Consider the following 13,805-nt stretch of genomic DNA (forward strand, 5'->3'; position numbering starts at 1 on the left):
CATTTCGAAGTCCGGGTCTTGCTTCCTAAAAGGACACGTTTGGGATTTGAATCATGGATGAAATTGGTGAGTAAAGTTTGTGGATAGTTCAGAGGCAAACTTCCATGAAGTTCGAGATGTTCCCGTTTAAAGCTGAGGGTAGTACTTAACAGGGGTTACGGGTAGGAGATGGACGGCTAGGTGCTGGGTTATCCAAATGAAATTAGAATAAGATATCAAAAAGAATGAATTTTGAAGCTTGAGAGAGGAGGAAAGGTTGAACAACAGATGCTGTTGATATAAGGACTGGTAAGATGTGTTGGTAGAAGGCGAATTGGCGCGCATTTCTTCTCGTGAAGGCGTGCATCACTACAGAGAAGGAATTTGCATGAGTCTTAGCAGAAACCCTCTCTGAAGGAGAGCTGGGCTTATTTTCCAGGGGTTCTTGAAGCTCCACGGCAGTACTTCACTCAGTAGAAGGGGCACGATGGAGGCGTTTGAATTGAGGTCTTTTACAAGACTGCCTCGTCGACTGACAATGTTTATACAAAGACTTTACTCGTATAATCTCAAGCGGGCGCAGCCTGTTAATCATGTATATATATATATATATATATATATATATATATATATATATATATATATATATATATATATATATATATTTGTATATATGTGTATGCACGAACTTACCTCGGAAATCGCATAGCCTCAAAACACGTTAAAAGTTTTAGGATATTTTATGTAATTATGATACTCATTTATAGATTGATACAAATATAGCTATAGAATTAACATGGCCGCAGAACTGCAGGGCACGAACAAGTGTGACACGAGGGGACCAATCAGACACTGCGTTCCACATGTGGAGTGGCCAGTTGGAGCGTAGTTGCTAGTTCACTCGCGCGCTTATCTTTCACATGTAAATTGACGTCAGAGAGTAATTAATTTTTTTAATGAGTCGAAGAAATGATGGGAAATCGAAGCATAAAGTGGAATGATAGTGTTGCCGAGGAGTGTATGAAAGAAAGAGGGATAAAATTGTGATTGTGCATTTAATAGTGCCTCGAGAACACCCACTGAACCTTTGCTAGCAATGATACATCGGGAAAACACATCCGGCCTGTGCCAATAATGGCACACTCGAGGACACACACACACACACACACCAGATCTATGTCAGTGGTGGAGAAACCAAATCGCACCCATTTACAAGCTAAAACGGATATAAAAAAAATTTGAAATTATATCATGCTTGGGAAACTGTCGCATTACATGCATTAAACATCTGCTTTCGGCATTTCTAATCAATTTTGACGCTAAATGAGCAAACATTACGTGGCACTGGTGTACGTGACGGGAGGAGGGGGAGAGCCAATGCGAGGTTATGATGCATCCGCCAGAGCAAGGGTTTGGTCAGTGTGCGGGAGGTACAGTTTACTGCAGACACACGCCTGTTTTTTCTTCCTCCTCGTACCTCCCATCGATTTCGACTTCAGAGTCGATCACCGCAAAGAGGTTCTACCTCTCCCTCGCCCTCTCGTGAGTACTTAAGAGAGAATCAGCGCAGACTATTCCATTTCCTCAATGTCTTCTTCCCCATAGTGTTAATAGGCTACCATTTTCGTAAGTTAAACATTTGAGCGCGCGCCTCTTTTTTTCATTTTTTTTTTTTAACCGTTTGTAGATGATGTACTCAATAATGGATCCCCAGAATTAGGTTGAAATCCAGTCATCATCGTGGTATAGCCATTTGTTGTGTTAGGTATAGTACTATTTTGCATATTTTGAATCTTTGAAATGTATCTTTTGGCGAAACATGAAATAGGAGAAACAGAAAGAGTTAAGAGATTGTCTGACCATGGTTTAGGGGTTATTGTCGCTGGCCATGACGCATTCACAGGCCGCCTGGGGTTGAGGGCATACGATCGAATCCTGGTCGCGTTAGTTGGTCCAGCTTTTCGTCCACCCCGAGGGGTTTGGTCAGTGGGCACCTGGTCTAGGCTGAGGCGTTGATGAAGTATCCTTGATATGGGGATAGATACCCGTACCTTGTCAACTAACAAACAAAAACAAAAAAGTTTACGGAATGGAAAGTTTTGCTTTTTAGAGAGCTTATTGTGATTGGCGACATGTTCTAAGGCTTATTATTGTTGGTATGAAACATCACAACGGCCCGTCACCCTTGAGTTGCCATCGGCCACACAGACAGAGTGATCCTGTGACGCAGTAGTAGCTTGCCCAGTACTACCTACCCTAACTAATGGCGGGGGCACACACTCGGTCAGCCCTCGGGAGCAGAAATCAAAATAAACAATTCAGTATTACGGCGTGGGGCAAATGGGTTAAATTCGGAGTGTTTATGAGTTTGCGTTAGACATGTCTTTCATAAGGAAATATAACTAGAACCTTTCTAGGTGTGGGATCAATTCTTTGTACAGTGTAATTCGATCATGTGTTTAAAAGAGAATCCACGCCAGCTATGCTGGGTTTTCAGAAGTCACTCACGCACCGTGGGTTTGTTATGAATTTGGAAGTGAACACCGGTTTTATCTACGCAAACACTTGTTGTAGATTGGCGAAGTCATTAGTCGTACATCCTATTTCAAAAGATGGAAATTACTGCGCTGCTGGATTTAATGGACATTATCCGCTCAGGTATCCATTGGCAGAGTCCATATACCATTGATTTTATGCAAGAAGATATTTATCTTAGTACTTTTTTGACAAGGGGGCTAACTGATCTGTTGTGTGAGATTAGTCTTTTTCTGATTACTGTTGATCATGAAGTATGTATATGTCAGATTTAGGATTTATCATTGCCCAAACCTGGTTGATATGTAACGGGAATTTGTCGTCTTAATAAATTTTATACTAGGATTTGTTAGTGATGTATTGTGTAGTCACCAGTTATAGAATATATGTAGAGGATTTATTATCATTAATATAAACAGCTTTTGGAAATTGTGGAATTTCTTTTACTAATATGATGAGGATTGTCATAAAATATATTTCTTTATGGGTACGTTTAATTTAGCCTTAATAAAGCTATACTAATAATTTAGTAAACCATGTGGTCTACGAACGGTTGTTTTGCTGATACTCTGGATTTTATATAGTGATTTGAGTAATACAATTACGACGAGAGATATTTTTGTATATGTTTGTACTGTACAGAAAATGAAGTATTGGGTGCTATGGACGGCGCTGCTGGTGACCACAGCGACCAGTTTGGCGAGAGCGGCGTGTGGCGGGAACTACACGGACACATTTGGCACTTTCCGAAGCCCCAGCTTCTCTTTTAGTTATCCTAACTCCCAGCATTGTATTTACAACATCCAGGTGAGTGAGAGTTCTTGGTACAATGACGAGTGCATCAAAACAATGATTCCTGCGGAAACACACAAATCCTCTCGCATTTCCTAATACAAGATAACAACCATAAAAAAAAAGCCCCCCTTTTTTTTTTTTTTTTTAGTATATGTTGTCTTTTTGCCATACATTATCCTCACCATCATGTCGTTGCCTCCAGCTCTCTGTCCTCACCCAGGTCTTGGACACCATGTACTTGTCGTTGCGGTGCCCATATGTCAGAATTGAGAAATCGAAAGGCTGCACGAAGGATTACCTCAAGATCAACGGCAACGTGTACTGCGGCAGGTTTTCCCTTGACAGTAAGTGCTAAACGTTTGGTATTGACCAGAAACGTTGTTGCTTTCAGCAAGTGTGAAGATTCTTGTCAGTCACAGACCGCGTCTCGAGTGTGCCATGACTGGCTTGGTTGCAGTGTGGTGGGGTCTTAGGGCGATGTCTGTCATGAACAATGAGGTGAATTCGTACCGTGGTGTACCGGATGGTGTTTCTGACCGTGACGCATTCATGGGCCCCTCCGGGTCGAGCGCATGGGTTCCAATCCTGGTTGCAGCAGTTAGTCCACAGTCAGCACAGCTGTTCATCTACTAGGGGTTGGTCGACAACATAGATACCTGGATCACATTAGGATATATATATATATATATATATATATATATATATATATATATATATATATATATATATATATTAGTGAGATGGCCTTGATTAGAGTTTTAGTTGCCTATGCCGTCTCAGCTAACAAAAGGAAAAATTAAGATTAGGTAAAGTTGGTGATGAAGTGAAGAATTAGGAGAGAAAAAGGAAAAGTTAAGTGGAAGAAAAGAGAATTGTATATACACAGATGGCGGGTCACCCTGTTGGTTATGAAATGAATTGGATTATTATACAGTGGTATTTGGTTAGGCGCCTTACGTACATGAATCAAGAGGTGCTTGAAAATGAAATAGTTTCTCATTATTTCACTATAGTTTTTCTTGTCTCACGTTATTTTTCTTACGCTTGAGTTGCGGCGTTGAAGTAGAATTATTGGTTCTATTTTTTAGAAATGTATTTGGCCATGAGAAACGTGAGTTTTCTCAGCACCTTTTCTATTGGTCTTACCTAGAGTTATATCTTACTACTGATTACTCAGTTCCCTCTGTTTTACTTATATCACACTGATTTACCCCAGCGCCCTCAATGTTGTTTACCCCCCAGCGGCCTGCATGTTACTTTTTTTTTTGTTTATCCCAGCGCCCTGTATGTTACTTTGTTTAACCCTTGCGCCCTCAATTTTCCTCTTCCTCAGAGAAATATTTTACGAAGCAACTGACGGTAGAGTTCGTGAGCGACGCATCCACCCCGGGACGAGGCTTTCTTTGCTACTACAGACACATCAGGCGCCGGACACCCACTGGTGAGAGAGAGAGAGAGAGAGAGAGAGAGAGAGAGAGAGAGAGAGAGAGAGAGAGAGAGAGAGAGAGAGAGAGAGAGAGGACTTCTTTCGTTTACCCCTGCCATGAAGTGAAATACGTTTCCTGACTATTAACTGCAATATTGTAATACTGGTTTCCTCTCTTCCTCAAAATCAGCCGCTAATCACAGTTTCTTCGCAGCAACAGAAAACGAGGGCGTTGCGTCAAGGGCCAGCTCTTGCAACACACTGCTGGAATTGAAGTCTAAATGGAGGGGAGGCTGGAATGGGTACCTTCGGATCCCTGTATCTAGTCTCACCAAGACCTGGAAGCTGGACATCTACTTCAGTTTGCCCATTACTTCCTTTCGGGTGAGCCTTGATTCTTGCCTACAGTTTCATTCTTTTTTGTTTCATTAATTTCCCAGTTTAGCATTTATATATAGCATTTTGATTTTGCTTTGCATTCGTTATTGTATGATTTTTTTTTTTTTACTCTATTTTGACTTTTTTCATCCTTTTCCCACACTTGCGCGGTGATTATTTTTTTTTGCAGTCTACAGGCGTGGTCTACCTAGTGGTGGGGGCACACAGGCAGCTAGCTCTTGGGAGCAAAAAAAAAACAAAGAGTGATACTTGTAGAGGAGGGAAAGTGAACCAACAGTGCAATGGTGTAAGGCAAGCTGGTCAGGTTTCGAGGTTTACGTGGGAGAGTTTATTATAGTCGGACCGATTTAGATTCGACTCTTTCAGTTATAGATGTAGAATCGTCCCGGATGTGTGAGCAGCAGTACTCAATACGTGGATTGATCAGTCCTTCGTAGAGACATCAGTTGTTCAGAAGAAAAGAATCTTCAACATTCAAACAGGACTCCCAGTTTCTTGGAGGCAGATTTTGGTTATTTCTGTAGAGTTTCCAAGAGTGGATGTTACAGTAATACCAGTCTGTTCATTAAGAGGTGGAATTAACAGAACCCTCTGAGGAGTGAAGAATTTTCGATAGAGATAGGTAGAAACCACTTGAGGATAGGCTTTCTAAAAGGGATAAACATAGGGAAAAATCTGTCTTTTAAGAAGAGTCAGGTCCTAGTTATCTTACGGAAAATATTAGAGGGTAAATAGTCCCTAAGCTTAGCGGTGTAGGGAGAAGAAAGAAACAATAATGACCCGTCACTCTTCAGTTTCCAACGGCCACTTGGTAGACGAATGGCGCCGTGTGGCTTGCCCAGCATTGCTTGTCCTAGCTTAAACTTAAGCACAAGTGCATGTACATATATAGTGCATGTACATATATGTTTACACATTACCTCGGTACTAATACATATGCTGATACACAGATATAAAAGCTATGTTTCCGGCATCCACAGTTGGTAAAAGCACTTCATACTTTTCAGCAATGGACTGGGGCCACGACGAAACACAGCACCAAGTGGTTCTCTGTGGCTAAACAAGATGATTACATTCATGCGGGCGGCAAACTCACTCTTGACTTCCTCTACAGGTGAGAGACAGAGAGATAGGTTGATATGGATCGAAATACGTGATGATGAATGAAAGAAAAAGATATCAGATTCTTCAAGTCGAATCAAGTTAAGACATAATTGTAATGTCGAACTCTCTAGACATTATTATTATTATTATTATTATTATTATTATTATTATTATTATTATAATTATTATTATTATCAGTACTGTAATTTGCTTGTTTTTTCTTACACGAAAAAATTATATTCTGTAACACATCCACATGAAATTGCAAGTTTTTTTCGTGATATTATTAATTATTTTATTATTCTTAAACTGTTTGTAATTACCTTAAGAAGAACTGATTTTTCTCCTGCCTTCTTCCTTTAATTTTGTATGTCAGTTATGCAGTGGTGGCTTGAAGACATGGATTATCATTTATTTATTTTATTACATAGATGTTCTAGAAAGAACACTTAATCTAGAAGTAACCTTTTTAGCAGCTCATAGAAAAATAGAAAGACAGTGTTTTGATCCTGATAATATCAGGCAATACTTGAACCGACTCAGGAAGAAAGCGCTTTAATCAGCCATTTGATGTTTGATTCTGACTCTGTCTTATTCTTCAGTTTTGATGCCAGCAAGGGCGAGCCAGTCATCGAAAAGGTTAAACTGGACGGTGTGGACGTGTGTTGTGATAATGGTGTGTAACCCTCCTTTAGTGCCAGCGGTACTGAAAGCATTTGATTAAGTCACATTAAATGTTTTGTCTTGACTTGTGGTTTGTAGGAAATGAAACTTGCATGGGATTTTTTTTTTCTTTCGCATATTTATGTTACTGATGTATAGGGTTGATATACTAGATTCTGCCCCAACTATAATGATACATTATGTAGCATGGTACATTATACTTGCGATGATACATCCTAACGAGACTGTAATTGGTGATACGTTATTGATATCAATGACGGATTGTATCCAGTGATAAATTTTAATTAGAGATGAATCGTAGCACTTATCATGAATGTAATGATACAACTTTAGTAATGATAGCCTAAAGCTGATGTTAGTGACAGAGTATGACGGTAATGATAACTGATAACAGGGTCTCGTACAACAATTGAAGATCATGCTATTCTCCGTAGACAACGGTTGTGGAAGGGCTTCTGGCTGCCCCTCCGCCAAATACAACTACGACGAGGTCCTTCGCAAGTCCCTCTTGTTCTACGAGGCTCAGCGGTCGGGCCGGCTGCCTTCCAGCAACCGCGTCCCCTGGCGGCGAGACTCCGCCACCGACGACGCCATCGACCACGACACCCACCGGAGGGTTGATCTCGAGGGCGGATATTACGACGGTGAGGAGACCCCGTGCATTCTAACACGCACGCCATCTATACCACTTGTCACTCCGTCTATACCACTTGTCACGCCGTCTATACCACTTGTCACGCCATCTGTTATACCACTTGTCACGCCGTCTATACCATTTGTCACGCCATCTGTTATACCACTTGTCACGCCATCTATACCACTTGTCACGCCGTCTATACCACCTGTCACGCCATATATACCCCTTGTCACGCCATCTATTATACCACTTGTCACGCCATCTATACCACTTGTCACGCCATCTATACCACTTGTCACGCCATCTATACCACGTGTCACGCCATCTATACCACTTGTCACGCGTGTATTAAGTTTCTATTCGGTTGAATTCTTAAGTAATGGGATAAAGTATTGGAGGGCAAGAAGTGCGTGTTTGAGTAAACAAGTGTTTACCTCCCCCACAGCTGGTGACTATGTGAAGTTCGGGTACCCTATGGCCAGCAGTGCAACGATCCTGGCCTGGGGTGCTATAGATTACGCACGGGCGTACAACTCTGCAGGTAAGAGCTACTCTCTCTCTCTCTCTCTCTCTCTCTCTCTCTCTCAAGCATGTGAAGACATCACACATCGTTGCAGGTTTGTGTACACACCCAACCAGTGATATCTGTCCTCCACTCTTTTTTTTTTTATTGAAGCCAACTCGCGGAACACAGACCAAATTCTGTCATTCAACTATGCCTCGAACTGAAGAAAGTTATTTTCATCTTTAACGAAGATACGGTTTATTCGTGAGGTCAGGTGTCTTGAAAGTAATACATTCAGTGAATCGATAGGTGAATTTTTAATGAAATGATCACTCGGTTGAAATTGTGTAGCTATGAATATGGGGGACTAATTTTATATCTACGTAGCAGCATTGGACACCTGAAGAAGGTGTTTTAAAACATAAATCCAAGAAATACTTTCTCTGTCCCCATATGATAAATACAGATTCGACCATTTATCATTATTGGTTGGGAATGGAATCAGCTGAAAAAAAAAATTCACTCTGGAGCTCTAGAGTCTTGTTCACTCATTGTTTACGGGATTTGTGAGAAGATAAGATATAGGCAGATGTTCATTGATGGTACTATTTAGCGTGGGTCATGACAGGCCATATTGATGTAAGTATCTTGGCGGAATCATGGCATGTGATGTGGTCACGAGGGGATGTTTTGTGCCAAGTCCTGATGCCACACTGTGGTCATACCATGAGCAACTTTTGTATGCTGAAGGTACGTGTCACACACTCAGGTGAGATGAGGAACATGCTGGCTGCCGTACGATGGGCCACCGACTACTTCATAAAGGCTCACCCGGAACCATTCGTGTTTTACGGCCAGGTGGGCGACCCCAATCTAGACCACAAGTCATGGGGCCGACCTGAGGACATGAAGATGGCCAGACCAGCCTTCAAGATCACCAAGAGGAAGCCGGGTTCTGACCTGGCAGGGGAGACTGCCGCCGCGCTGGCTGCTGCGTCCATACTCTTCAAACGCTCGAACTCGCGGTACAGCGGGGAATGTCTCCGCCACGCCAAGGAACTGTACGAGTTCGCCAACCAGTACCGCGGGAAGTACTCCAACTCCATCCCAGCAGCTGCCAAAGCCTACAAGAGTTACGGCGTCTTCTATGATGAGCTGGCTTGGGCGGCCGCCTGGCTATACCGCGCCACTCATGATGGCCGCTACCTGCGCGAGGCTAAGGCGCACTACGATAGAGTTGGTCCCTGGTCGAATGAGTTTTCGTGGGCGGACAAGATGCCCGGGGTGATGGCCTTGCTGGCGGAGTTTTCTGACGCGGGCAGCAGGCCAACCTATAGGAAACACCTGGAGAAATTCTGCGACAGGACCCTTTCCCAGAGGAGGACCCCCAAGGGTCTTTACTTCGGCTATGTTAGCTTCTGGGGCAGCCTGAGGCACGCGGCCAACGTGGCCTACATCTGCTTCAGGGCCGCCGACTTGGGCATCAAGAGGAACGAGTACCGAAGGTTCGGAGTGCAGCAGATCCACTACATGCTGGGTTCGACGGGTCGTAGCTTCGTGGTCGGGTTCGGGAAGAACCCTCCCAAGCGACCACACCACCGGAGCAGCTCCTGCAGGGACCCCCCCGCGACCTGCGACTGGAACGACTTCCACACCTGGAGGCCCAACCCCCACGTCCTGCACGGAGCATTGGTAGGAGGACCCGACGAAAACGACCGTTACTGGGACGACAGGAAGGACTACAAGAAGAACGAGGTGGCCTGTGACTACAACGCCGGCTTTCAGTCGGCCGTGGCTGCCCTCAAGGTCCCTGACGGACTGTTCCCGGGCAGCGGACGCCGACATTGCCTCCCCTTAGCCCCGTCGACGCGAACGGTACGACCCTTCAGCACGACGGTGTAGCTTACCCCCCCTGAGTCGTACCGTCGTGTTCCAGGGATGTGCCGTTGTGCTCCTAAGGTGCACCGTCGTGCTTAGAGTCAATTTATCGTTGCAGATGGCGAGGAAAAGTAGTCATAAACATTGTTGTTAGCAGAAACGCCCCAATTAACATGGCAATACATTTCATCAAAGAAAACTGTGCCTTTCGATGGGATACTATAATAATTTCAAAGGAAAACGTTTACGCTACATTAATAGAATACTTTTGTGGTTATTTGCATTCAGTAGTAATCATCAAACAGATAAGGGCGGCACCTATATCAACCTACGCCTCGTAGCACCATTATCCTCACCTGGCCTGGCCAGGGGGTGCCTCTCTTGCCATCAATTTCTTATCAAGGTAGAGATGTTAGCAGACCCACGATTGTCTACATCTACTCCCGGCATCTCGCTACATCTAACATCGGTACTCCTGGAATTGGGAGGAGAGCTTATCTCTCTCTTTTAGAAAGAGAAATTTTCTTACATGTGAAGGGTGATTCATGTTTACCGATGACATAGAAAGGCAGTTACATTCGAGTTGCATTAATGATTATATAAGTTTATATTCTATAAATGAGGTTTAACGATCATTTGATTATATATTATAAGTTTATATCCTATAAATGAGGTTTAAGGATCATTTGACTAAATGAAATCTCAGAGATTATTATTAAGTTTATAGATATAGTGTGTTATATGATCGGTGTTTAGTATAAACCTTTTGATTTGTATAAAGTAATGGATTTGCTTAACTATTTACTTCTATTTGTATTTAAGTAATTAGGGTGGCGGTGAAGTTTGATGCTGCAAAATAAAACAGATCTTAGTTGTTTCTTAGCTTATTAGCTCCTGTGAGAAATGAGATGGCACAAGGGGAAGGCAAATCGTAAGAATTTAATTTCTTTTTATACGTGAACTGCCACGATAAAATCTTGCAGTTTTGATAAAGGTTTCTGTGGTTGGAGTATAGGATTGTGAGGTTGTAATGTAGGAGGATGGGGTTGTTTTAAGATCATATTGTTATAGTGTTGTAGTGCGGGAATCTATGGTTAGGATGTAGGAGTGTGTGGTTACAGCGACTGTGTCTGTGGTTATATAGTTCGAGACTTTACGGTTATAGTGCACAGTCGTATGGTTACAGTGTACAGAGTGTACAGTGCTATTATGAGAGTGAATTGATATCCTCAATAGCCAGGAGCTAATGGTTATTACTTCTTATGGTGAAATGATTCACTCGTTAATTATAATCTCTAATTCTCTCGTTATAGTGCATCATAGTGGATGTTCAAATGATCCAAACTCTGTTAACTATATGCACGCAGCGTTTTGCTTAACTGCTAGCTTGTCGCTCTTACAACGAGATCCACGAAAAAAGACAAAAAAGGTTTCAAAGCATCACTTAAAAACTCCATAACACCAAAATGAATAATGAACGAGTTTCCTGTGAGTGTAAAACGTTCGCGAACGGGAGGGCGCGCCGGGCCCAGAACCGTGGTAAATGATCACACACACACACACACACACACACACACACATATGAAGCGGCGGGAAACGCGAGGCGGATCAGTTGTCGTTCGGCGCAGGTCCGGGCAGGTTGTGTACGAGTCAGTGGCCGCGCGCGGTGGCCCAGGGACGTCGTGTGGCCCGCTCGCCGTGTGGCCCCCCACCTCCTTCTCTCCCCCCCTCTCTCTCTCTCTCTCTGTCTCTCCTCGCAAGTGTACTGTGGCCAGGACTTAGTACGCGCTGCCCCACGTTGTGTGCTAAGTGCTCTTGTGTGCGTTAGTGGTAAGAGAAGGATATTATTGTAAAAAGAAAAAAAAGATATGCTGCGTATATTCGCGGGCAGATATACCCTAATGATTGTGGAAAGCGTTGGAAAAAAAGAATGTATTCGTATTCCATGGTCAAGAGACTTGAATTAGTTAAAAAAAAGACTGTGAGAGAAGACGTCTGCAAGGTTACAGAGATTATTACTTATGTGGCATTGATATCCCTGCCCTGTGTACAGTCCATCCTGACGAAAGAAAAATAGATATATAAACAGATAAGACTCCATACTGAGTGAACCCCAGAATTGCATTTTCTATGAATGTGACACTGAATGCGTCCCACACATACGCGTGTGATCTTTTTCATAATAAATTTATAAAACTAACGCGAGGGATATATATATATATATATATATATATATAGAGTTGTGCGCAGGAGGATGGATGTGCTGGAAATGAGATGTTTGAGGACAATGTGTGGTGTGAGGTGGTTTGATCGAGTAAGTAACGTAAGGGTAAGAGAGATGTGTGGAAATAAAAAGAGCGTGGTTGAGAGAGCAGAAGAGGGTGTTTTGAAATGGTTTGGGCGCATGGAGAGAATGAGTGAGGAAAGATTGACCAAGAGGATATATGTGTCGGAGGTGGAGGGAACGAGGAGAAGAGGGAGACCAAATTGGAGGTGGAAAGATGGAGTGAAAAAGATTTTGTGTGATCGGGGCCTGAACATGCAGGAGGGTGAAAGGAGGGCAAGGAATAGAGTGAATTGGAGCGATGTGGTATACAGGGGTTGACGTGCTGTCAGTGGATTGAATCAAGGCATGTGAAGCGTCTGGGGTAAACCATGGAAAGCTGTGTAGGTATGTATATTTGCGTGTGTGGATGTGTGTATGTACATGTGTATGGGGGGGGGGGTTGGGCCATTTCTTTCGTCTGTTTCCTTGCGCTACCTCGCAAACGCGGGAGACAGCGACAAATTATAAAAAAAAAAAAAAAAAAAAAAAAAAAAAAAAAAAATATATATATATATATATATATATATATATATATATATATATATATATATATATATATATATATAATTTTTTTCTTTTACGAAAACTATGAAGTCTTGAGTCTTCCTTAGTGAGTTGAATTAGGTGAGTAGTGATAAAAACCGGCCAACCTTAGATATGTCTAAAGGAGATGTTATGTTCGAGAAGGTCAGACAAGAATTGTATAAAAAAAGAAAAACAAGACCTCAAGGTGACACTCCAGCCCCTCGTAGCCGTTTTGGCTCTCAATCTGATTGGCAAAAAACAAAGTCAATGGAGACTTATAGCCGTCCTGGCTCTCAAACTGATTGGCAAAAAAAAAAAAAAAAAAAAAGATTGGCGACTTTTGATATATTTTTTAAGGGTTTTAGGATTTTTTCCCCAATAATATTGTGTTATAGCCGAATGGATTAGTGAATTATTTATATCTTTAGTTTGATAGTTGATTGGGTTGCATGAGTTTAATTACCCATTGAGCACGACGAACCGACCCGTAAATGGCTCGTCATACTCAAGGGTTTTTAAGTCATCGTCGTCCCTTAAATCGGTTCTTTCTCATCGTTCACTAGAGAGAAAAAGGGGAATTAAATCGGTTTTTTCTCATCGTTCACTAGAGAGAAAAAGGGGAATTAAATCGGTTCTCTCATCGTTCATAGAGAAAATGGGGGATTAAATCGGTTCTTTCTCTTCGTTCATAGAGAGAAAAATGTGGGATTAAATCGGTTCTTTGTTATCGTTCATAGAGAAAATGGGGGATTAAATCGGTTCTTTCTCATCGTTCATAGATAAAATGGGGGATTAAATCGGTTCTTTCTCATCATTCATAGAGAAAATGGGGGATTAAATCGGTTCTCTCATCGTTCATAGACAGAAAATGGGGGATTAAATCGGTTCTCTCATCGTTCATAGACAGAAAATAGGGGATTAAATCGGTTCTTTCTCATCGTTCATAGAGAAAATGGGGGATTAAATCGGTTCTATCATCGTTCACAGACAGAAAATGGGGGATTGAATCGGT

The 13,805-nt window shown here is 42.3% G+C and overlaps 1 protein-coding gene across 1 annotated transcript in view; it reads left to right on the forward strand.

Moving 5' to 3' along the window:
- Positions 1–10,815, forward strand: part of garz (Sec7 domain-containing protein garz) — a 47,706-nt gene extending 36,891 nt beyond the window's left edge. The window contains exons 17-27 of the mRNA XM_071692809.1: positions 747–856; positions 1,308–1,521; positions 3,157–3,321; positions 3,530–3,653; positions 4,643–4,750; positions 4,950–5,119; positions 6,142–6,248; positions 6,841–6,914; positions 7,357–7,566; positions 8,005–8,100; positions 8,834–10,815. Coding sequence (XP_071548910.1) covers positions 747–856; positions 1,308–1,521; positions 3,157–3,321; positions 3,530–3,653; positions 4,643–4,750; positions 4,950–5,119; positions 6,142–6,248; positions 6,841–6,914; positions 7,357–7,566; positions 8,005–8,100; positions 8,834–9,966 — 2,511 coding nt within the window. The 3' untranslated portion in view covers positions 9,967–10,815. The remainder of the gene's footprint in view (positions 1–746; positions 857–1,307; positions 1,522–3,156; positions 3,322–3,529; positions 3,654–4,642; positions 4,751–4,949; positions 5,120–6,141; positions 6,249–6,840; positions 6,915–7,356; positions 7,567–8,004; positions 8,101–8,833) is intronic.
- The last annotated feature ends 2,990 nt before the right edge of the window (positions 10,816–13,805 follow it).

The sequence above is a fragment of the Panulirus ornatus genome, chromosome 55 (assembly GCF_036320965.1).
Source record: "Panulirus ornatus isolate Po-2019 chromosome 55, ASM3632096v1, whole genome shotgun sequence".
Classification (NCBI taxonomy): Eukaryota; Metazoa; Arthropoda; class Malacostraca; order Decapoda; family Palinuridae; genus Panulirus; species Panulirus ornatus.